Source organism: Rhipicephalus microplus, chromosome X (assembly GCF_043290135.1).
Source record: "Rhipicephalus microplus isolate Deutch F79 chromosome X, USDA_Rmic, whole genome shotgun sequence".
Lineage (NCBI taxonomy): Eukaryota > Metazoa > Arthropoda > Arachnida > Ixodida > Ixodidae > Rhipicephalus > Rhipicephalus microplus.
Genome location: NC_134710.1, coordinates 181,209,679 through 181,234,125, shown reverse-complemented (window position 1 = coordinate 181,234,125; position 24,447 = coordinate 181,209,679). Strand labels below are relative to the sequence as shown.

The following is a 24,447-nucleotide window of genomic DNA, read 5'->3' as shown; positions in this document are numbered from 1 at the left end:
TCGGCTCCTGACCCACAGTTCATGGGATCAAATCCCGGCTTCCGCGGCTGCTTTCTCGATAGAGGTGAAAATGCTGTAGGCCCGTGTGCTCAGATTTGGTCGTACGTTAAAAAACCCCATCTGCTCAAAATTTCCAGAGCCCTCCACTACGGCATCTCTCATAATGATATGGTGCTTTTGGGATGTTAAACCCCACATATCAGTCAACTTCCAAATTCTTCTTTGCGTTAATTGTTTAATAATGAAAATTAGCAGCGTGCGCGTCAACTCAACGTGGACTGTGGTTTTCAGTGTCCAGTAGGAGTGTTCTTTCTTTCACTGCCCATTATCAGCGATTGGCATGTTCCAGATATAAAACACCGGTCCATCACTGCGTGCTTTGCGCCTCCCCAGGTTTCTCTCTTGCACAACGGTGCAATGAGCGCCAGAGTCAACGTCACCGCCAGTGTAAGCGTGAGCACCCACTGCTTCACATCTACACATGGTTCTCTTTAGCGAGAGAAGGCGTAACTTTTTTTTCTTAATTTTTTTCTCTTTCAAAGCCACTTCGTTGAAACTGCTGCGCGCGGGCTGGGTGACGTCACTGATAGTGCTTCAGATGGTGCTCCCAATGGCGCGCGTGCTTGGGTGTGACCTAGAGAACGACGTAACTGACAGAGCAGCCAATGTAGGCGTTTAGCGTTTCTCGTGGAAAATAGTTTTTCGTTTCGCCTAGTCCTATAAAGCTTCCGCTGTAAAAGTTTGATGATATGGCTTACGCTTTCATTCGAGTGAATTACTAATCATTTTTCAAGTTTTATTTTCATCAATTTTCTATTATTTTTTGAAGACATTAACTCACGTTCGGAAGGACATGGGCCGTAGGAAAGAATGATGTCGTCCAGAGCGATCAAAGCTGTTCCCAGTGTGGCCTTTATTGACACTTGTCCCTGCAAAAGAATAAGGTAATGGTTGCTTCGTTTGCATCTCACGTCCAAGATCTTTGTTTGGTTAGGTCTTATTTATGCTTCATGTATAAACACTTTTTTATGTGAAGCATTGCTTAGCGAACTTCGGTGACGCTGAGCGTATCTATCTATCTATTTATCTATCTGTCTATCTATCTATTATCTATCTATTATCTGTCTATCTATCTATCTATTATCTATCTATCTATTTATCTATTTATCTATCTATTTATCTATCTGTCTACCTGTCTATTATCTATCTATTATCTATCTATCTATTATCCAGCTATCTATTCTCTATCGTTTCTGAGGGCCTTGAAGAATATGCCAGCGTGCGCATCGCACTTTGCGCTGCTTGTTTGATCGCTTGCTCAATGCCAGAGGTTAAGCCTTTTTCACAAGCGTGTTCAATGTTGGTTGTGAATGCTGAAAGATCGATCTTCCGTACGGTTTTCGGCGGGTGGTCGCTAGCAAATCCTTCGATGGTGAGATAACTGGGGATGTGATCGCTACCATGTGTCTCGATGTCTAAAAACCACTTAACGCTTGTGGCGAAGCGACGTGACACGAACGTCAAGTCCAAACAGCTGCTGTACGTTGATCCTCGCAGAAATGTAGGGCTCCCATCATTAAGTAGAGACAGTTCATGAGTCGATACAAATGAAGCCAGCCTCCGGCCCGTGGTATTGACTTTTGAACTTCCCCAGATTGGGTGGTGGGCGTTGAAGTCCCCTATAATTATCCACGGATCCGGGACGCTCGAAAGAATGTCATCCAGTCTTTGGCAATCAAAACGGGCTGAGGGAGATAAGTAGACACCTATTAATGTGAAGGTGAGGGTTTTCTGCTTCACAGTCAGGCAAACATATTGGTTCTCATCATGAGGCGACACAGGTTGAATGATGTAGGTAAGCTCCCGACGAATATACACAATGACCTTGCTGCTTTCGTTTCGGGTTTTGGACGGGATTGATTCGTAGCCAGATAGCCTGATCGGGTTTGATAATTTCGGTTCACATATTACGATGATTGGGAAAAGGTTAGAAAACACGTACTGACGAAAATCGGAAATCCGTGATCTAAGTCCTCTTGCGTTCCACTGGATGACTGATGCTTCTCTGACGTCTTTGCGGAACGATTGTTGATCTCCTGCCATGACTCTACGCGAGGGAGGCGAGGACTGGGCTCAGCGCGTCCAACACCTGTAACCCGCTTCGAGCGGTTGGAGTTCCCAGGCTTCTTAGTATGTCTGCCATGACAGCGACGAGGGATCGTAACATCGGGATGATCTGTCGATCGACCCTTGACACATCCTCAACGGAAGTAGACTTGGTGGAAGGTGTAGGGCGGCGAGGCCTCGCAGGAGGCTCCTTTGCAGGCTGTGTACGCGGAAGTGTAGGCCACTCATCCGCAGCTGTGAGCTTCTCCACTTCTTTTCGCTTCGTGCTTACTACTTCACTCGTGCTCGGAGGAAATGGGTTATGCGCAACACTCTGTCCTCCACGCCTCCGTCGGCGACTACGTCGCCGCCGTACCTTTTCAGCAGCCTCTCTGTGGGTTGAATTGTCCCTAACCATTTGTTTGATAATGGCGATTTCCTTCTTAATCCGAGGGCATTCCTTGGATGCAGCATCATGCGGACCATCACAGTTTCTGCACTTCAGACTTGTTGCCCGACATGCGTCTGCAGTGTGCGGCTCAGCGCATCGGGGGCATACTGTGGTGTTTGTACATACACTCTTGATGTGACCAATTTTCATGCAGTTATGGCACTGGAGTGGTTTAGGGACAAATGGTCGAACAGGATGTCGGAAGTGTCCCACTTTGACATGCGACGGAATGGAATCTCCTTTGAACATTATCTTTACACATCGGGTGTTTCCGAGGCGAAGTACATTCGCGATGAGAACTCCTTCGTTCGCTGGTTTTATGAGAGTTGGGAGGTCCGAGTTTGCTATGGCCAAATCAATGTCGTAGATTACTCCCGCCGTGCAGGCACCGTCCATTGGAATAACCGGTCGTACTTTGATGCCTCCCAAATCTGATACTCTGCGAAGCTTGTCTATGGCGCTGGCAGTCATTGTGTCCACAGCTAGAATATTCTTCCGCGTGTTCACCCGGATATCCTTAATGTCGTTTGGTGCTACCCCCTCAAAGTACATAGAGAGAGCTTGCCTGTTTACTGCTCGAAGGCTGATGGTGGAGTCCTCGGGCATGAAGAGGATGGTGTGCGGCCAGCATTCTCCTTTTGACTGAGACGTTAATGTCCCTGCTGGTGAAGACGACTTGATACTTCTTCTTTTGGCCTTCCTGCTTCTCACGGTCTCGAAGTCGTCATCCGACGAGTCGTCGCCAGTGGCCGAGTACAGTTCCGTGTCCTCGCTGGTGCTCGAACAGGTGCTTCGTTTCCGCGACGAGCTTGCCAAAGGTGGTCTATGGTCGGACATAGCCGCAGAAGGCTCCACGTCCACAGCCATGATGCAGTGACTATCACCGTTGGCCTCACTGGTTCTGGGCCAGGCGCGCTGATTTACCGAGGAGCTCGCCATAGCAGACCTCTGGCTGGGCGGACCAGTGGATGACTCCGCGTCCGTCGCCTTGGGGCAGGGAGCAGCGTCTCCCGTAGAAAGCGAAAAACTTGGACATGGAGTTAGAGCGACTCCGTGCGACTCGTCGGCGAGCGGAGCGTAGATATCGACGCACAAAATCCATTCAAGATCTACGGATGGCCAGGCGCATGCAAAAGAAGATCCAGCGTCGTATAGACAAACTGGAGTTTCAACGGTGGGCGAAATTTTGCGCGAGTCTAGACCCTCGCAAACCGCTTTCTCAAATATGGCGAACCGTGCGAGGCCTACGCACATTTCCCCAACAACGTTTTCCGTTTAAAGCCTTGGCCCTTTTCCAAAATAGAAGGGATATCGAGGTAGCGGAAGATTTTTGTAGGAAGATTGCGGGCCCACCAAATTGCACAGAAGCCCTTACTGCTGATTACACGCCACATTCACTTGACCCGCACCTGGACCTGCCTTTTTCAATGGAAGAACTGAATGTGGCTCTTGCTTCATGCAATCGATTGTCATCGCCTGGGCCAGATGGCATATCATACCGCCTATTATGCAATCTCGGTGATCGAGCACGAAGTGCTTTGCTGGAAGTATTCAATGAGTCTTGGAGAGATGGAACGGTCCCCAGAAAGTGGAAAACAAGCCGGTTGGTTGCACTTCTCAAACCTGGAAAATCGCCTCTAGAGCTGACATCATACCGCCCAATAGCGCTGGCTAGTTGCGTAGGGAAGCTGATGGAGCGAATGATCCTTGCCAGACTCGAGTGGTTCCTAGAACGCCATAGAATATATCCAGACGCCATGGCCGGTTTTCGTCGTCTTCGGAGCTCCATTGACAATGTCATTGACCTGGTGACCTACGTACAACACCAGAAAATGAGCAGACGGTTATCTGTCGCACTATTTTTAGATGTCAAAGGAGCATATGACAATGTTTCTCACGAAGCCATACTTGACGCCCTCGAGTCAGTTGGTTTGGGTGGGCGAGTGTACCGCTGGATCCAATGCTACCTACATATGAGATCATTGTTTATGCAAACTGAAGATGGGCCGACTTCTGAACATTATACACACCGTGGTGTTCCTCAAGGTGGTGTATTGAGCCCCACACTGTTCAACCTGGTTCTGATCGGTCTCGTTGAACGCATACCAGATTCCGTGCAGATATCTCTCTATGCAGATGATATTTGTGCCTGGACATCAGGTGTAACACGTCCTCAGGTACGTGCGAGACTCCAGAAAGCAGCGAATTCAATATCGGCGTACCTTAGAGAACAAGGCCTCGAGATTTCTCCTGAGAAATCGGCGCTGGTCGCGTTCACGCGGAAGGCAATGACGTCATATCCCATCGCCATCAATGGACACAGTGTCTGCTACGCCAGGACCCACAGGTTTTTGGGGGTCACGATCGATCGAAATCTCTGCTGGAGTCCCCATGTGGCCACTCTAAAGAAGCGCCTAACGGCCATCGCACAACTTTTCAAGTTCCTCGGAGGCAAAACGTGGGGCACATCAGTGCACGCGATGTTGCATTTGTACAAAACGCTGTTTCTGGGGTACCTGCGGTATAGCTTGCCGGTTCTGACGAACGCTTGCAAAAGCAGTATACGCACAATAGAAAACGCCCAGGGCCAGGCACTCAGAGTTTGTCTTGGATTACCACGCTGTACATCAACAGCGGAAACCATCGCAATCGCCAAAGATCATCCGGCCACAGTGCACATTACTTTGGAGGTGCTTAGAGCTCATATTAGACACCTTGCTCGCGCCCCTGCCCACCACCTAGCTTCGCTTCCAGAAGATCGACCGAGTGCCTCCTTCTGTAAGAGAGTATTGACTTTCCGTGAGTGCCTTCCAACAGTCTACACACCTCCGGAACGGATACTAACACCTCCTTGGTGCTTGGACCGACCAAAACTGCGCTTGACAGTGCCAGGGATTCGCAAGAAGGCGGAGCTCTCGGCGCCAGCTTTAAAGCAGATGATTCTACTCATGCTACACGAAGAATACAAAGATCATGTCAAACTTTACACGGATGGCTCGACAACTGTTGGAGGATCTGCAGGAGCTGTGATCTTCCCAGCAAGAGCCGAAACCATCCAGTTCAGAACGTCACACAAGACGACATCGACAGCCGTGGAGCTCGCGGCACTCCGCAGCGCACTCCGCAGGATTGACCAAGAGACACCACAAAAATGGAGCATTTTTACTGATTCGAAACCAGCTCTCCAATGTCTACACAATACTCTACGTCGTGGACCTCAAGATCAATTGGCGCTCGAAATACGACAACTGTACCATCACCTAATAGACGAAGGACATGACATATCTTTTCAGTGGTTACCAGGCCATTGCGGCATCATCGGTAACGAGCATGCCGACAATGCAGCTAAGAATGCTCACGAAAATGGAGTGATGGAACCTATTCCACTATCAAGAAGCGACGCAGCAGCAAAGATTAATACGCTTGCGCAGGATATCGCAAGGTCTATGCGGAATACGCCCGGTTTTCTCCACACCCGTCTTCACCGCCTGGACCCATGCCTACGACTTACTATTCCATCTGGCCTACCCCGATCCGAGACGACCCTTCTCTGCCGTATGTGGCTTGGGGTGTCTTTCACGAACGCTTTTGCCTGCCGCATCGGAATGAGAGACAGCGCTACATGCGACCATTGCGACAATGACGAAACAATTGAACATATTTTATGTCAGTGCCCCCAGTACAGCTCTCAGCGACAGTCCCTCTCAGCAGTGTTTGCTCGCCTCGACGACCAGCCATTTTCTGAGCAGTCAATCTTGGAATGTCGGAAAGATCGAGCTTCACGCCAGAAAGCAACGAAGGCGCTGATGAAGTTTCTGCGAGCGACCCGCCTCGTAGAACGATTGTGACACTACTGTGTGCGAGTGTGTGTATGTGTGTTTGTGCTTCTCTTCCTCCCTTTCCCCTTACCCTTTCCCCAGTGCAGGGTAGCAAACCGGATATGTCTTCTGGTTAACCTCCCTGCCTTTCCGCATTAAATTTTCTCTCTCTCTATTCTCTATCTATTATCTATCTATCTATCTATGTATCTATTATCTATCTATTATCTATCTGTCTATCTATCTGTCTGTCTGTCTATCTTTCTGTCCGTCCGTCCGTCCGTCCGTCCGTTCGTCCGTCTGTCTGTCTGTCTGTCTGTCTGTCTGTCTGTCTGTCTGTCTGTCTGTCTGTCTGTCTGTCTGTCTGTCTGTCTGTCTGTCTGTCTGGCCGCCTTCGTTTGGATGCTCCCGTGACCACCTTTTTAACTTGGTGTAGACCGCTATTGATATAGGAGTGTACGCGAATTTGAGGAATATGGCTGTCTGGTCACGACATGGATAACATGAAAATCGTGTCACGTACGTCGTCAAACCTCTACTCCAGACACGTGTGGCACGTACTCGTATACAGCGGGCCGCGGTATGTGGGTACGCACCATGGGTGATTAACAGTTTACATCTATCAGGACTGACGTAAACGTACGTACGCAAACGCCTGCGTATGAGGAGCTGAACTTTTCTAAAAAGTGTCCCTCTAACATGGTAAACACAATCCAGTAATGCGGTAACACGTTAACGTTAAAAATTGTACGTACATGCTAAACACCCCTAACTACTCCCTAGTTGCTTCACATGAAACCGATTTCGACGAGGCGTATGATGGTGCTGATGATGATGATTTCTCTGTACCGTGGCTCAGATTCGAATCCTCAGAGAAACTGCCCATCTTTCTTTATTTTTTTTTCAGATAAGTCAGTTATTTTTGCTTACTTTGAGGTTATATTTGGGGAAAAAATAGTGTGTCAGGTGAAGCAGCAAACAGACAACGAAATTAAGGCAGATCCACGAAGTGAATGCTTAATGGGGCGAAGCAGCATGCACGGAACCATCAGCCGAGGCCTTCTATTTTGTTCTCGTTAAGAGTTTTTAATTTGTTTCTGGTAATCTTTGGCTCTCTCGTATGCTTTGATTGATAGAAGGTTGAATGTCGTTATTTTTACGGTGTTACGACCTTTTAATTTTTTTTTAAACCATATGCGTGCTGTGTACGCTCTGTAGACGGTATTACGCAGAGATGCTTCGCACCTGCGCTTCGACTAAGACTACAGCGAGGCGAGCCTTGGCGACAACGGCTGGACATTGGTGCTTCGCCCCTAAAACAGCTTCAATACCCACTGAAACGGGACGCTCGCTGTGCGAAGTTGCCTTTCTACAATGGTAGAAGTGGCCCCGAAGAAGCGTCGGTGAGGTCCGAAGTAATGTTGTGTTGTGGGCTACCACAACAGAGCAGACAACACCAAGGGACTCTTTGCACGTGTAAAGCAGCATCAGTTTCCCAGAAAGTCACAGCCGGCGAACACAGCCGCGTTCTCGAAAGATAGAGCAAGCATGACACGAGAGCCGAAAAAAAAAAGAACGAGGCTAGCACTTCAGCTTGACTCGCTTGGGTAATGCTCAGCTAGCTGCTTCATGGTGAAGTTCGCGGCTCATGCTCCCGCGGCACGAAAGACGACTCTAAAACGTCTCGGATGTTTTAATTCCATGACCATATAACTTAAGTTTTTATTTATTTTTAGCACCCCGCAAACTTTTGCACACGAGAGTACAAGACAGCTACTGTTAGATACCACATCAAACCAACAAATATATGGTTTTCATATAACGCAGCACATCAACAGAGTACGCGGCTTTATGTCGGCAGAATGAGAATCAATTACCTCGCATACGTCGTACACGGTTATGTCATGGACCTCAGCAATTCATTTCCCAGTGACGCGGGCGTCCTCGTCTTCCGTCGTCTACTACACGTCATAAACTTGGCAAACGAGCTTTACTCCTTTTGCTAGGTTGTCTTCTCTGAAGTGCTTGTCCAGCTAAAAGATCTCTATGAAGCCGCACTGCAGGCGGTACATTGTGATGTGACTCAAACGCACCGCGCGCGCTCTCCACGAGCACGTAAGCGAGCGGAAGCGCATTGGCGGGAAGGGGGAACGCGCGATATGCATCGCCGATTTCTACTTTTCTACCACAGATGGCGCTGCCTTTCTAGAGTCGCAGTGCCACCATGCCTTGCTTTGGCTTCCTGTAGCGTTTACTCGAGTAAGCATTTGTTTTGAACGCAAAGACACGGGAGGCAGGACGCGTTGAAAACCCTTGCGTTCGGCTTCCTTGGCTCGTGTCTCGTCTGTGTTACCCGCGCGCCGCCTGTATCCTCAAACACGATCGGTGTTCTTGACTCGCACCTCGTCGGTGTCACTGGTCTTCCACTGCCGACGCTTGCGTTCGGCTTCCCTGGCTCGCGCTTCATCGGTGTTGACGACACCATTTGTGAACGCGACCGGCTTCGCTAACCTTTGCAACGCCGGTGACAGCAGTGTAAGGTATATGCACGCTATCGGCATTGCTTCCGATATGGCGGGCGCGCGGCGTGTTTCTCTCCAGCCGTCCCAATCGCCGTGCTCCTCAGCAAAACCAACGAGTAGTGCCTCGCGCACTCGGCTACCACGAGAGGGCGCATTGCGTGAAGGCTCAGGCGGCGGCAGAGACCATGGCATACAGCAGAGCACACGGGATTTCAGCGTGCGCATGGTTTTTAAAGACGATAGTCTCTCTTGGGGACCTTCGACGCAAAAAGTTTGGTCTGTCTGTCTGTACATCTGTCTGTCTGTCCGCCCTTAATGATACCCTAAACTGCACCAGGCGATACCTCAAATTACCAATCCCATCCGTAGCTCCCACCAATATTACTCACAATTCAGCGTTCATACTTGTGCGATTGTCAATAAAAAGCAAATATTGCTCATATCTGAGGCATCATAACAACTCGTCAATATTCTACATCTGTGTCTTTTACTGGAAAAGGTATACATAAGTAATTCTAAGGACCGTAGTGTTAATCACACTGCGCTAACCATGCGACGTTTACACGAGAAGGCAAGTGTTTACAAAGCTTTGCTAAGACGACATGCTGGTGGCACCTACCCGTCGCCTTGCGTTCTGCACCTTATGACCTCCGAGACGGGCACGCATGCCGCGCGCTTCGCTTTCCAAGATAACTGCTAAATAGCTCTCATGTGTCACGTGTGACGTTACTTGATGCGCTCGTTCACCTCCGCTGTACGCTCGAGGCGCTCTAACGCAGCGCCTCCAGAATACCATTCACCTATTTTCTTGTGCAGAACATCAAATAAGCGTTTTGTTCACTCCCTCCAGGCGCAAGACATTCGTATTTCAACGCCAATTGCATTGTAACATGCGGATACGGGGCCATTTTTTTTTCCAACGAGCAATAAACACCGCAGTATTTTCTGGCTGAGCTGAATGAAAGTATTTTTGTTACTGCGTTTATCTTGGGCCTATATGCAAAAAAAAAGCGTAGCAACTGCTGTATTTTTTATATGTAATTGTGAGGAGGTATCAGTTCATCTGTGGCTGTATTACGCTTTCTTTCATTATGGTTCGTTTCGTCTCGGTGCTAAATACCACGATTTTAAAAATATTGTGGCATTCTAGTATTTTTACTCCTTACTCTCTAATTTCCTCTGAAAACTTGTATGCGGGAAAACTGGAGTAATTATCGTCCTTTTATTTATTGGTCTCCTATCCTGACTCATATATTTAATATTATATCGCGTAAGAATATGGGTGACGTAGTCAACCAAGTGCAGTTAAAAATTGAGAAAATTGTCACTGCTATGTAATACCACAGTGTTTCATACCAGGTACATCAAACTCCGAGCGCGTGTTGCGTACTAGTTGGACAAGCAAAACCTTTCGCTGTTCGTTCCTACATTGCCAAATGTATCCACTCAACACCGTAAAATTCACAATGCGAATGGGCCTCCATAGGTGACCAAAACATGCCTGTAATCAGCCCATGGTCGTTGCAGAACCAGTGGCGTTCAGTCTACACATAGCCTAGACGTATGCCTACCACCTGCACCCTTCTCCCTGTATCCTTCTGCTGCGGTTCAACGGCAGGATTCTTGAAACGGCGTTGTAATGAAAAGCAGCGCGAGTTCCGTGGAGAAAAAACAAGAAAACGCAACTGTTTTAATAGAGTGTAACCCTTGAGCGTAGAACGCGTAACTCTTTCGACTTCGCTTGTTGATTGTGCTGTCATTTTTTTTCTTCACCAGTGCCCTCTATATTATACAGCCTGCAAACTTCAAAGTACAGTAAGCTTTCAGCACATGGGGATCTCTTGCAGAGGCATTGTAATTATAGGTGGTCTAATATGGGCGGCACAAATCTACAGCAATATATAGAGAATATATACGCAATATATAACAAATCTACAGAATATATACGCGCAAGCATTGACTTTGCCTCTCGTACACCTTAGCTCGACATTCTCAAATGAGTGCGAAGTTATATAAAAGTGCAAAACCATTTTTTTTTTCTTGCCACATCCAAGCTTCACCAACAGCTCGGCAGCCTTTTCTACTATACGAAGCAGCGCCACAGTGCGGAAAAAAAGCGTTCCACGCCCACTTCTGGAAACACGCTCTCACTGTGTGATTGGGACCACCCGAGAGAAACCCACCACGCGCCCGCCATCTCGGAGGCCATGCTAGCGGAAAGCATACCGTGACGGCCTCCCACCCGTTGGCGCGATCGCGCGGCAAGGAGCGGCGTGCTGTCCACACTAGAGAGTTTTAGCTGCGCGGGTCTACGAGCGAGCGAGCGAGTGGAGAGGGCGGCGGGGCGTGACCTAATGCGCGAACTCATAAGATTTTTTATCGGGTCGCGCTCCGCTGTCCTCTCTGCTCGCTCGTAAACCCACCCAACTGTCAGCGCCACAACATTCTCGAAGGGCGCGCAACACGGGTACCCGCCGTCTCCCGGCTTCTTCTCGCTGACAGTTGGAGAGAGGTGGCGCGGGTGAGATGATGCCTACGTGAGGAGTAGGCTCGAGCAGTGCAAGCGATGGAGAGGGTGAAGCGAGAGAGAGCTGACACGCGGCGTGCGTGCGGCAGGCGAGAGAGAGAGACCTCGCCACCCACTGTAAGGAGAGCGTGAGCTACTTGGCACCGCTCCAACGCTTGTGGTGTCACGGAGGGACAGCATTACAGCGGTGCAGACGGAGTGCAGACGGGGCAGACGGAAGGACAGCGGTGCAGACGGAGTAACAGCATTACACAGGCTAGTCAAAAAGCTTCTCCGCATCAAAAAGCCGCCAGCGCTCGGTGCCCAGTTTGTCACGATGCACGAACGCACGCTTATCGCCTACGCCTACCTTGCCCCGCGAGCAAGGGAAGGGGGAGGGGAGCAGTTAGATGCTTGTACGGTCACGCTTATCCTTCGGTGAGGATAATCGCACCCCTTTGACTTTGAGTGGAGCGATTGCGTTTAGTTTCCGGGTGCACAAAGATCACTTCGCTCGCTGGACAGGCATGGTTTGCAAAAAGAGTGCACTTTTCAAACACATCGAAGTAACAACTGGGGCACATGTTAGTTCCCACTGATATATTTACCTGTGATTACGTTTCGTACCTCGTTTTTGTTTAAACAGCGCGTTAAGTGTCCAGCGGTAAACGTTGTTTGTTCGCTCTTGTCCTTTGTATGTTGTTTTTGTGCGTCATTTGTGCGTGAGCAGCACACTGCACGTTTTGATCTGCTTGCCGTTCTCGGCGTTGCATTCCAAGTTCTTGGTATGGCATTTATTGCTTCGCCCTTGCAGCGAAACTATGACTTTCGTCATTCAAGTCGCAGCAATTGCTTAGTCACAAGCGCTCATTGTTCAACCCTTTACAACAGTATGAGTTTTTATGAATACGAAGTTTTTAGACCTAACTGTAACGCAGATGTGAAGAAAGAAAAGTGGGTGAAAAGATAACTTGCCGTGAGCAGGAACCAAACCTGCGACCTTCAAATAACGCGTTCGATGCTCTACCACTGAGCTGTCACAGCGGCTATTCCCCCAGCTACTTTATAGGGCTTATATGTGAATTAAAACGTGGGAATGTCAGTCAGCGCTACCAGTAGGCACGGCAGCGAGTGTGGCACACTCTTTTATTAGTCTATTTGGCGTCACGTAGCACGTGCACTTATTATGAGCTGGCAGCTGACCAATAGTCGCTTGTATACAATCTAAAGGCACCAAATCTGCCAGTACAAGACCATCATTAATGAATTAGGGGGAAAGTTTATAATTAAGGGCTCGTTGTTCCACCTTCGGCACAATATTAAAATAAGTTCTAACAGAAAATAGTGCAAAGGAGAGTATAGGGGAAGTTCTTAGACCGAATTGTAACGGAAATGTGAAGAAAGAAAGTGGCTGAGAAGATAACTTGCCATGGCAAGAGACTATTGGTCAGCTGCCAGCTCGTGATAAGCTCACGTGCTACGTCACGTCAAGTAGGCTCATAAAAGAGTGTGCCACACTAGCCGCCATGGGTACTAGCTGGTTAGCTGGTGGCGCTGAATGACACTCCCACGTTTAAATTCACATATATACCAAATAAAGTGGCTGCGGGGATAGTCACCGTGGTAGCACAGTGGTAGAGCATCGAACGCGTTATTCGAAGGTCGCAGTTTCGGTTCCTGCCCACGGCGACCTATTTTTTCACCCACTTTTCTTTCTTCACATTCACGTGTTTTTATACACCAGTGTTCTGTAGAGTTACGTGAGATCGGATCTGAATGAGTTGACTGCCATCCTCACTTTGTATATCAACGCCGTCACTACGCACGAGACCTGTTGCGGTCACCTACTGTGACCGTGCCACAGAACGTAGCAAGCGCATGTTTACTACAATTATTATGGCTCTTAAAAGTGCGAGACATGCTTCGTAAAGCAATCGAATATGTCGCTATCGCATTCCTTGATTCACCCTTTTGACGAAACTGTGACTTTTCTAGCCAACTACGACTTTTAGCTCTCCTGGCCGTTCCGATAATGGTATCAATACCGAAACTGGTATGGCATAACATGACTGTATGAAGAGCATAAGTGAGTAGTCATAAAGTGAAAGTTATGACATGTACGTCGTGAACGTCATCATTTACATTTCATATTCTTCCTGCGCTTTTTGTGGTTTAGTTCATATGACATGTTGCAAAATTGGCATGGTGGGCCATGTAACATGTAAGTTACCCTAACATGTTAGTCATGACTACACGTCACGCTGATGATGCGCTCGCAGTCGTTTCGCTAGCTTCACATATACCGAGTTGGGTGATACGGGACATGAATGAATGATGAAGGTATATGGCTGGTGCAAACATGATAATCATGACATACGTGTCATGTAAGAACATGACTGGATACGACACTTATGCTGACCTTGCCACCGGTTCGCTAGCTTCACATATACTAAATTTGTTATTACGTCCTGTGAACGAACAGCAAATGCAAATGACACGTCCAAACATAATAATCATGACATGAACGTCATGTAAAACATCACTGCATTTTATGCTGATAGTTCACTCTTTGTCGTTTCGCTAGCTTCACAATATACCAAATTTGATGTTGCGTGACGTCAATAGATGACGATGGTATATGACTGGTACAAACATGATAATCATGACATGCGTGTCGTGAAAGAACATGACAACATATCACGCTCATGATGTGCTTCCGGCCGTTTCGCTAACTTCACATATACCAAAATTGCTATTACATGACGTGTATGAACGACGAAAGTATGACAAGTCCACACCCGATTGTCATCTCATGCATGTAGTGTAAAACATGACTACATGCTACGCTCATAGCGCTCTCACGTCCCTTTCGCTAGCTCCACATATACCAAATTTGGTATCACGTGACATGAATAGACGACGAAGGTAAATTATACGTCCAAACATGATTATCATGACATGCGTGTCATGTAAAACAATACTACATGCTACGGTCACAGTGCACTCACAGCCCTTTCCCTTGCTCCACATATACAAAACTTAGGTATCACGTTGCGTGAATAGACAGCGTAGGTAAACGACACGTCCTAACTTGATAATTACGAGATGCGTATCATGTCAAACATGACTACATGCTGCGCTCATACTATGCTCGCGGTCGTTCAGCTAGCTCCACATATACCAAATTAGGTATTGGGTGACTTGAATGGACTACTAAAGTAAATGACATGTCCAAATAAGATAATCGTCACGTGCGTGTAATGTAAAACATGACTACATGCTACGCTCATAGCACTCCCACGTCCATTTCGCTAGATCCACACATACCAACTTTGATATCACATGACTTGAAAAGACGACGAAGGTAAATGATACGTGCACACATTATAATCACGACATTCGTGTCATGTAAAACATGACGTGCAAACATGATAATCATGACAAGCGTGCCATGTAAAACATGACTACATGCCATGCTTATAGCGTGCTTGCGGCCGTTTCGCTAGCTCCACATATACCAAATTTGGTATTGCGTGACTTGAATGGACGACGAAAGTAAATGACATGTCCCAATAGGATAATCATCACATGCGTGTAATGTAAAACATTACTACATGCTACGCTCAAAGTGCTCCCGCGCCCCTTTCGCTAGCTCCACACATACCAACTTTGGTATCACGTGACTTGAATAGACGACGAAGGTAAATGATACGTGCAAACATGATAATTATGACAAGCGTGTCATGTAAAGCATGACTACATGCTACGCTCATAGCGTGCTTGCGGCCGTTTCACTAGCTCCACATATACCATATTTTGTATCACGTGACGCTAAGAAACGACGAAGATAAATGACACGTTCAAACATTATTATTATGACATAGAAGTCATGTACGGCATAATTTACTTCAGCCTTGTTATGTTGTGTGGATTTTAAAGTGACATATATCAACCTTCCTCATTCATGCTTCGCATATCACCGATCCCCAGTATACGTGATATCCGCCAATTTTCTTTGGAATTTCTTAGTATATATCTTTGAACATCACTTGCGCGACAGAAGCGTGTCAGCGAATCCGTGACGTTCCTCGGCATAAAACACTATTGTGAAACAATCGACTTGATTGACTTGCCATAGATAGTCTGAAAAGAGATTGTGTTGTGCGACTGTTATGCTTCCATGTGAGAAAGTCAGCCACCGACTAGTTTGCACGCAGTCATGTAGGACTTCGGGGTAGATAGTATGACTGCACGAAGAATGGCTACAATTATCCCCCCCGCTGGCCTATTCATCCACCATGTCCTTCACCACGTACTTTTTATTTTTCGTTTTTCTTCGCAACTTGTCTCACCACCAAATCTTTCACAGAAATAACTTTTCATCAAGACAAAAAATTGAGGCTTATATTCCTGATCCTTCATGATGAAAGGCACCTCTTTACAATTAACTTCTTGAAGCCTATGTTGGAAAACAAATCGCACTGCAATCGTCACTAGGAACTTCCGAACTCTTAAGCGACGTATCAGAATATTGCGCAAGTGCGCTTTTTATTTAGTATAAAATGCAGCTTCTCACTTTGCCTTCTTGTAGCCAAATCCTGACGACTTCTTGGTTCCAAGAACGTTTCAACTGCTGTGAGCCCGACCACCATACACTTTCGTTGGCTGACAATATGGTCAAATTGCAGCTGAAAACACAAAGAATGTGAAGCACAATATAGTTATGAAGTGTATCCATGATAGTTCAGGCTCGTAGCTTTTCTTTGATTGGTACATGGTGTTTTACAGCAAAATTCTTTTCAAAAAGTCAACTTATTAGAAAAGGTTGCGACACTTGAAAATAATGTACTTTTTAGGCAAGATCGTATACACAGTCATTAAACATCTACGAAGGCTCTGCTTTAGTGAACTTACCACGCGAAACTTATTGCGAATTAGATCAAAAACATTCATTTGTAGTTAGTTGCACTATTCGACAAACCTTAGCCATTGGATACTAAAGTATAATTTGCTTAATTACCGAATAAATAAATTAAAACTTTAATTCAAACATAAACATTTTGGTCTGCTACGCGTGTTGTGCGAAAACTGAGGAAACAGCGCAGCTGGTGGACTTCTCTAACATGTCCGCTAACTACAATTCACCTCCCTCTTCAACCTCCCTCTTCAAACGAAGAAGGATGTAACCTCCTTCTTCCCTTTTTTTCTCCTCACCCTCACACAATTGTGGGTCTTCTTCACTTCCCTCTCCTATTCGTTGCTATGCGGCTATGCTGTTTACCCTCAGCCCTCCTTCTTTCCCTCTCTTCTTTTCTTTCCTTACTCTCACATCACTCTCTTTACCCTCACTTCCCATATATACATGGTCTTCTTCTCTCCTTTCCCTTCTTCTCACATACACGTAACTTTTCCACACCTTCACTTCTCTTTTCCACTCCTCGATAACTGTGCTTTACCCTCGCCTCTTTTCATGATCCTCAATTTACTTTCCTGCTTCCTTAATGTACTATTCATTACTAGGACGTGACTTACCCTCCCCCCACGCTAAGCTCGCTTTCCCACCCCCTTGCTATTCATATTATGATTAACTGCGCATTTACTCGCTTCCATCTCTTCTACTGTTGAATGGAATAACTATGCTCAGCTTTTTTCCTCTCTTACCGCACCGCATGAGTAATAGTTTATACTTTGTGAGGTAAGTAAATCATCTTTAGGTGGTAACTCATCTTTCTGTGGTAAGTCAATCATCTATAGTACTTGTTCGGCCGTAATCATAAGTTTTCGCTTGCTAATTGACTTTTTTTTTTCTTTTTTGCTGTTGACCTCGCGCCACATCACGTTGCGCTGCGGACTAGTCAATTCGCCAATGGGCAGCTTTTTTTTTCTTGGTGTCCTCCATCTGCAAGATGGACAGTGGAAATAAAGATTTTATTTTATTTTATTTTCAACTTCTCGGCGTTGCTCGTCCCTGCTTCATCAGTTTCGCGTGGTTAAAAAATGGTGCCATTCCAAGCCTCAACAGCTCCGCTACCAAGGTCTTGTTTAAGTGATGGATACCTTTCTATCACATATCTCTTTGTTCGTTTTTTTAAATAACCATTGCTGCAATAAGGAAAGTCGTGTTTCTTTTTAGCAAAGCGTGATCACCTGCTCATATGCTCCATTACTGCGAAGTGCCAGAACGATAGACAGGCTGCTCCGACCCAGTCCGGCTGTAGTGGTGGGCTCAGAAGCGTGGCCTTGATGGTGGTATTCTTCGCTTTATTTTCTACGTAGATGAACTTTCCTGGGCAAAGGTGAAAACATTTCGGACTTTATTAGATGTAGTACAACCAACCACCGTACAGCCATCGTACACTTATCAAGAGTGCAATATTCAAGCAACTACCTGCGTGTTTGCACTGTTTCCTAACAGTAGCCCAGTGGGTTCATAGTTTGCTTCTCAGGAAGCAGTGTTATTTCAAATACCACCACTGTTTACACAACTAAGATTGTTAGGCCATCTACACTGCGAGTACAGCCGTTATAAGTGATGAGTTGGAGCTTTCAAGCGATAAGGTATGACAGTGTTGGTTGATAAGCCTGACTTGCATTGTGTTGTGTCATAGATAAAAGGAAGCAGAGAAAACCAGTTGCACAGCGACAAGTACGAGGGGTGGCAAACAGCCCATCTCACACTTCGCAATCACAGCGAAAAGTTTCGAATCAACGTCTCGCGTAAACTGCAAAAACGCGGGCTCCAAGCATACAAGTCACGCGTTCTAAACAAGTGCACCAAGTTGCGTGCGAGGTCTTCGCGACAAAGCCTTTCATTTTTCTTCAAAATTATCAACTACGTGCATTTTATATTTTCTCTGCGGATAGAAGAACTTTAGATAGCAGCTCCGAAGCAAGTGGAACCATCATAATCTTTTGTAATACACGTAACTTAGTTGTACGAATCGTGCACGTTAATAATCACTCGAATAAAGAACATGAGGCTCCTGAGGGCAAATTCAAACTCAGTCCACAACTTTCTTCTTTATACAAGCATGATTAGCTGAATACGCAAGCAGCACCAAACTGATACTACCGACATTTACGGAGTGCTTCGGCGAGTAACAAGGAAGTGCGAAGAGATAGACACATTTCACGCCTAACAGCAACGCCGCACCCCAGAACAAGGAGGATTTTGCATATATAACTGAATCGTCTTTATTCGCCTTTTTTTATTTTTTAGTTCATAAAAATTAACACAAAATGACCTTCCAGCCTTGTTAGTTCGTTTCATTCGGCTGTCTTCGTGTTACATATGCGCCAAAGCGTATTCATTATAAAACAATTCAGTGATTCGCAACACACGAATCGCTTCGTTACACAGGTAATGTCGCTGCACTGGTCTTCATTGTAGTCGCGTTTAAAATACATATGAGTGGTAGGAATCTCGCCAGGCTACGTGACATGCTTCGTTCTACAGGTTACTTTGCAGTAGAAGCGTTCGTTTAGCGGCATTGTGTTGTAATTATGAGCTTAACGTCGTACAATTCGTGTTTCTATAAGCTCGCTGCAAACCTTCAGATGTTCCAAGGGTGTGGTCTTGACGTGGCAGTTCAGGACGACCATTGTCGACATCGCTGAGCAACCAAGTCGCGTCTCCAGGCCCACTGGGTGTTTTCCACTTGCAGAAATCGCCTCCGCCGAATCCGCAGGACAGCTTCTCTCCTGTGCAGAATTGATTGTCAATATGAGAGCCCATATACTTGGCGTGTATTTCCCTAAACAACTGGAGGAGGGGGAAGTATAGGTGCGATTGATGAATTTGCATAATGAACTAATATATAAATTTTATTACATGCAGAGTTTGCATAAATAATTACTTATCGATATTCATCGAAGTGTACAATTAGTGGCAAGTGAGCTCATATGACACATCCCCTTGAAACGAATTTGCAGGATGACAAAAGTTTTGAGGTGCTAAGACAAAGCTGTAGCGTCATCTCAGGTGCAGAATAAATATAGTCATGATCTATAACTGCTTTGCTACATGCAGTTGTTCAATGGTGTTTTAAGCAGTCACCACTTCGAAGTCTTCTTTACAGCGAGCGAAATGTGTGCCCCCGTTCTCGCAAGTCATAGAAAGAAATCAATTCTGGTCAAAAAATGCGTATGACTTTTTTTGTGTTTAGCCTAAGTGCTGTTACTTACTTGTAGGATGCCTATTTACGCTATTTTATGCCACGTTATCATTACATGGGAGGACGGCAGTTTTCTTAGAGCACACTTGCTTAGTTTCTCCTTGTCGTATTCGAGGACAATATAAAGAGCTACCTTGGTGCAGCTTCATTATAACTAAGAATAAAAGCAAGATTAATTGGCCATTTGCGGAAAAGGAAGTGCCCCCTGTCTTGTAAACAGAAAAGCTTCGCTCGTGCTTATGGCTGGAAAACATCTTCACCAACTAACATGATCAAGGCGGTGTTTAGCAGTTAAGGTGGACTTGTTTTGTTGCTTCAGGGCCAAAAACGAGTGCCCAATATTAAAAGGACATGATAAATAATAAAAATATTTCATTTACGTTCATATAAATGGTGTAAAACAAGTATTTCTCGCCTTTCGGCTTGGGCAACAACCAAGTGAGGTGATGCTTGCAATCCGCTACCTCGACTACTCGCCAAGCTCGTCGCGCCTGTTTCTCGTCACGACTACGAGTCACATCGCTGGAACACACACTGCGATTGTCTTACCAGGAAAGTATATATATATATATATATATATATATATATATATATATATATATATATATATATATATATATATATATATATATATATATATATATATATATATATATATATATATATATATATATATATATATATATATATATAGTTTAGGAGGGGCAAATTTTATTTTTCCTACGTTTCAGCCGGGGACAAAACACGATACAAAAATGCGCTTTTCTCAAATAGGCATAGTATGTCAAGGGCCCCTGAAAGTTTTCGTTTTGCCCGTCCTCCACTTTTTGCTATTTTTTCACTGGATTCAAGGACACCGTCTTTTAATATATATATATATATATATATATATATATATATATATATATATATATATATATATATATATATATATATATATTCGCGTATCAACGGAAGCGTTGTGTGGTCTGTTAGAAACGCTGATAAACGCTAGACTCGTGTGCTGCCGTGATACATTAAAGAGATCCAAGAGTGTTAGTTCGGCCAGCGCTGGTTCGGCATCCACGGATGGCGAGCCACGTGCGCCACACTCCTCTCTTTCAATAAAGGCTCCTCCTCCACCAACATTTCACATGCCGTTTCCGAGCATTTATTTTCACAACGTATCCTTGCGGACGAGAGCCTGTCAAAGTTAGCGCTTATTTATCGGTTTGGCTGCGAGAAAAACCAGCGAAAACTCAGAAGAAGGACGATGAAGGCACAACCAGTCACACGCAGTGACCGCTGGTTTTCGTATAGGTTGTTCTTACACCTAAACATGAACAACCAAGCCCAGCTCTTCGCGCTACTACCCTGGTAAAATATTTCGCGGTGTGTGCTGGTATATTTTCCCTAACCATGAAAGCAAAGCCGCTCAACCACGGCAAACAAATGCATAACCGTTGGCCGGCCGGGCTGATGTTTTTCAACCAAAGGCAAAACGCCTGTAGAACGTGATACCTGTGCTGTTACTACTCCTGCACAGTACTTTTCCCGCAAATAGCTCATTGTTTGCGTGACTGTTTATGCATAGTACATATATATGTCAGCGACAATCTCTGTTGCCTCTTGGTAGCAGTAACTGGCTTACCAGAAAGGTTGTAGAGCAAGGAAAGTTAGGTGGTGAAAAAAAAACGATCTTCAACACCACAAGACTTTTGATAAGACTTTTAAATATGGGCATGCATTAGCTGTTTATTAGAAGGTACCAGGGGCGTAGCCAGAAATGCTTTCGAAGGTCAGCACCTCCTTGAATTCGGGAGGGGGAGAGGGGGGACACGGGCTTGATGTGCTATTACATGGCTACGCTACTGGAAGGTACTAATGGTTGACAGTACAAGTTAGAAATGGCGCTACCCAAAGCGAACGTCATCAGGCTGCTACTTTTTTCGAAACACATAGGACAAAATAATAACCACAGAATTCCATGTACAGGACTTCCAGTGGGACATACGTTTGCTGTGTCTACCTGCTAATGATCATACATTGGAGAGCATTATAACATCGTTTCTGATATATTTTACGTTTTCCTTAGACCAACTTTCATGCTAAGACCTTTCAGTAAGATATTTATAACAATTTTTTTCTTCATATTACGAAAGCATGCAAATCGCAGTAATGATGAAGAATAACTGAAGCTGGCTAATGTGCACAAACAAATTCAGCCCAAACCTTTATTTTAAAAAGCAAGTTATATATAGTCAAAACCAGGAAACGTCCTAAGCACTTGAAAAAAAGTTTACTTTTGGTGTAAGAAGGAAGAGTCCGCTCAAAATTTGCCGTGTGTGTATAAACTGCATTGCTGACCAAGTGTTGAACTCTTGTTTGGAAGATCAACAAGAACAACAACAAAAGAAACACCAAAATACAGAGTTTTTCTGATTATACAGCGTTGATATACAACGCTAGTTAGTACTTAATCAAAGGTGATAGAATTATAAGCACTCAGTTTAAACTGTGAACCGCTTTTTGCGCTTCCTTCGTTCCTAATTGTTTACCACCAAATTTTAAAATCACACGTTGTTCATGCAAATTACAATGCAATGTACATGGCAATGATTGTTTGCCTTTTTTGTCGCCGCAGGGGTAAACTTCTATGTCGTCGATTGCACAGTAGAAATGCTTGCCCGATGCCACCGTAGAATCGCAGAAAAAGTTGAGCTGCATAATAAACAAACATGCTATCAGTAAATCAGGGTACTAAGAACGTCTCCTTCTTCTGATTTCACTATTCAGTCAATCCCAACAGCGAAGAAAGTTAGAAATGGACTCCAAAGCACTGTCATACACGCGATAAAGCGACTTTGTATTACGTACATTTAAGCTTAGAAGTAGGGTCACATAAAAAAATTATCGAGTTACATAGACCTTCTATCCGGCAAAACAATATGGTCTTGGTAAGGGTTGTTGCACATACCCCCCCCCCCCCTCTTCCTCCGGAGCTAGGCGCGTTTACTGTACCTTTCGCAACAAAATGCTGCTGTGCGCCACTTGTCACCTCATCAATATGCACCATCACTTGAACTAGATCTCGCTAACATATAGTCTGTACGCGCAGTGTTATCACAAAGATATTTGAGGCTGAAGCCAACCACTCCCGCAAAGAATGACAATTGGTCCAAGGTGCACGTAACCTGCATACACTGCACAAAATCAATAGCATTCTGAGCCATGATTCCGGCACAATCATGGCGTGGACATGATGGTCTTAAAAACAGCATGGCCAAGGTCCCATCCCTGTTGAATCGACTTCTTTTGCTCCCTAATGCTGGCATATGCTATGTGTTCATAATTTGTGATCTCTCTGAACAAAGACGTTAACTTCACCAGCATTGAACATGACTTGACCATAAGAACAAAAATAGTTTGTAGCCTAATATAAAAGCTAACGGGTAGTTACAAGACGGGCGCCACAAGAACTAGCAAAAGAAGATGTATTCAAAAAACACTCCAACGTCCATATTCACAAACCTTATCCTTTTTCTCATTTTTCGTATCGTTCTTTTGTATTTAATGAGCGTACGGAGCATGACACAGTAAGCAGGGCAAATATATGGGAAATTCGTTTGTAGATATTGCCTTGAAATTTCTTCATGAAACTCATTAAGGCAACAGAAATGATAACTAAATCAAGTGATGAGGGTGAGATTGGTTTGTAAATATGGGCCTAAGAATAATTTCAAAAATATAGCCATAGTGTGATGGTATATAAGCCATACCCGAGGTGCAAAAATGATTTGTTGAGCAATTTTATTTTCTTGAGGATCACTTTAGTGTCGGGAAACTGTCAGCGTGCCATGGACGGACAGACGGATGGACGTGAGCCTCAGACATTAAAAGCTTTCGCCTTAAAAATTGGTGGCAGAGCCTTTGTCCTTGCATTACTATTGAATGGTATATAGATACTTTCCATCTGGAATCCCTGAAACCAAATCTCAGAATTTTCATTCGCGACAAACCATCTGTCTGGGTCTTGCTTGAACTAAAGGAAACTTCTTTTTTTTTCACAAGAACAAAAAAGCTGTAAGCACCCACCTTGTACTTATCCGTAGCAGTGTACCTGACTTCAACGGGTGCCCATCTCTGAGGTAGCAACGCTGCATTCGGGTTCCAAAGTGTTTCTGTCCTTTGCTCTGTACAAATAAAAGGCAGATGACACACATAACGCCACTTGCTAATCATCTCAAGAAAATGGTCTGATCTTCCCTCATTTTGATGAGTGTTGCACTCTATAAAATCTTTTCGCAGACGATGATTCCAATCGGACAATACGAACAATGGTGTCCATACCTTCATCTGACTCTTATGTGAGGCAGAAGGACCATTAAGCAAGTGGCTGAACATACACTGCTTCGGTAAGTAATATGTGCTCCCTGGAGTGTGTGCCGTAGTTTTGTCTGTCTCTCTCCTTCAGTCAATAGCCCTTTTCACTTTTTATTTTTTACCCCAGAGCAGGGTAGCACGAACATGCGTATGGTCAACCTCACGGCATTTTCTTGCTTCTTTCTCTTTCTCGCGCTTTGGCAGCACAAAGCAAGCATGTTTCTTTCCAAAAAGGCATTTTTATATCTGGTAAATATTGCTGATTGAAACAATGCACCTGCACAAATGCGCATAAAGCAATTCAACAGCCTTTTGAGGCTACTTCTTCACTGAATTCATCAAGGCCAGAGCTCCAATTGCACTAAGTCATCAGCTTTCTGGGAAACTGCCACTCGTTCTACCAACCAAACCCCGGCGCTTGGGGATTTTGCATGAGGTACAGATCACCTTAAGCTTGGGTTCTGACTGTTCTCGGATCATCTACAGGGTCCAAGTAGCCGATTTCTCT

General features: G+C 45.2%; 1 protein-coding gene across 1 annotated transcript in view; it reads right to left on the bottom strand.

Moving 5' to 3' along the window:
* Positions 1 to 24,447, bottom strand: part of LOC119176964 (MAM and LDL-receptor class A domain-containing protein 1) — a 115,221-nt gene that overhangs the window by 52,775 nt on the left and 37,999 nt on the right. Inside the window, exons 6-11 of the mRNA XM_075876493.1 lie at positions 23,652 to 23,749; positions 22,115 to 22,277; positions 18,955 to 19,104; positions 17,551 to 17,689; positions 15,980 to 16,091; positions 842 to 929 (exon numbers count right to left, since the gene is read on the bottom strand). Coding sequence (XP_075732608.1) covers positions 842 to 929; positions 15,980 to 16,091; positions 17,551 to 17,689; positions 18,955 to 19,104; positions 22,115 to 22,277; positions 23,652 to 23,749 — 750 coding nt within the window. The remainder of the gene's footprint in view (positions 1 to 841; positions 930 to 15,979; positions 16,092 to 17,550; positions 17,690 to 18,954; positions 19,105 to 22,114; positions 22,278 to 23,651; positions 23,750 to 24,447) is intronic.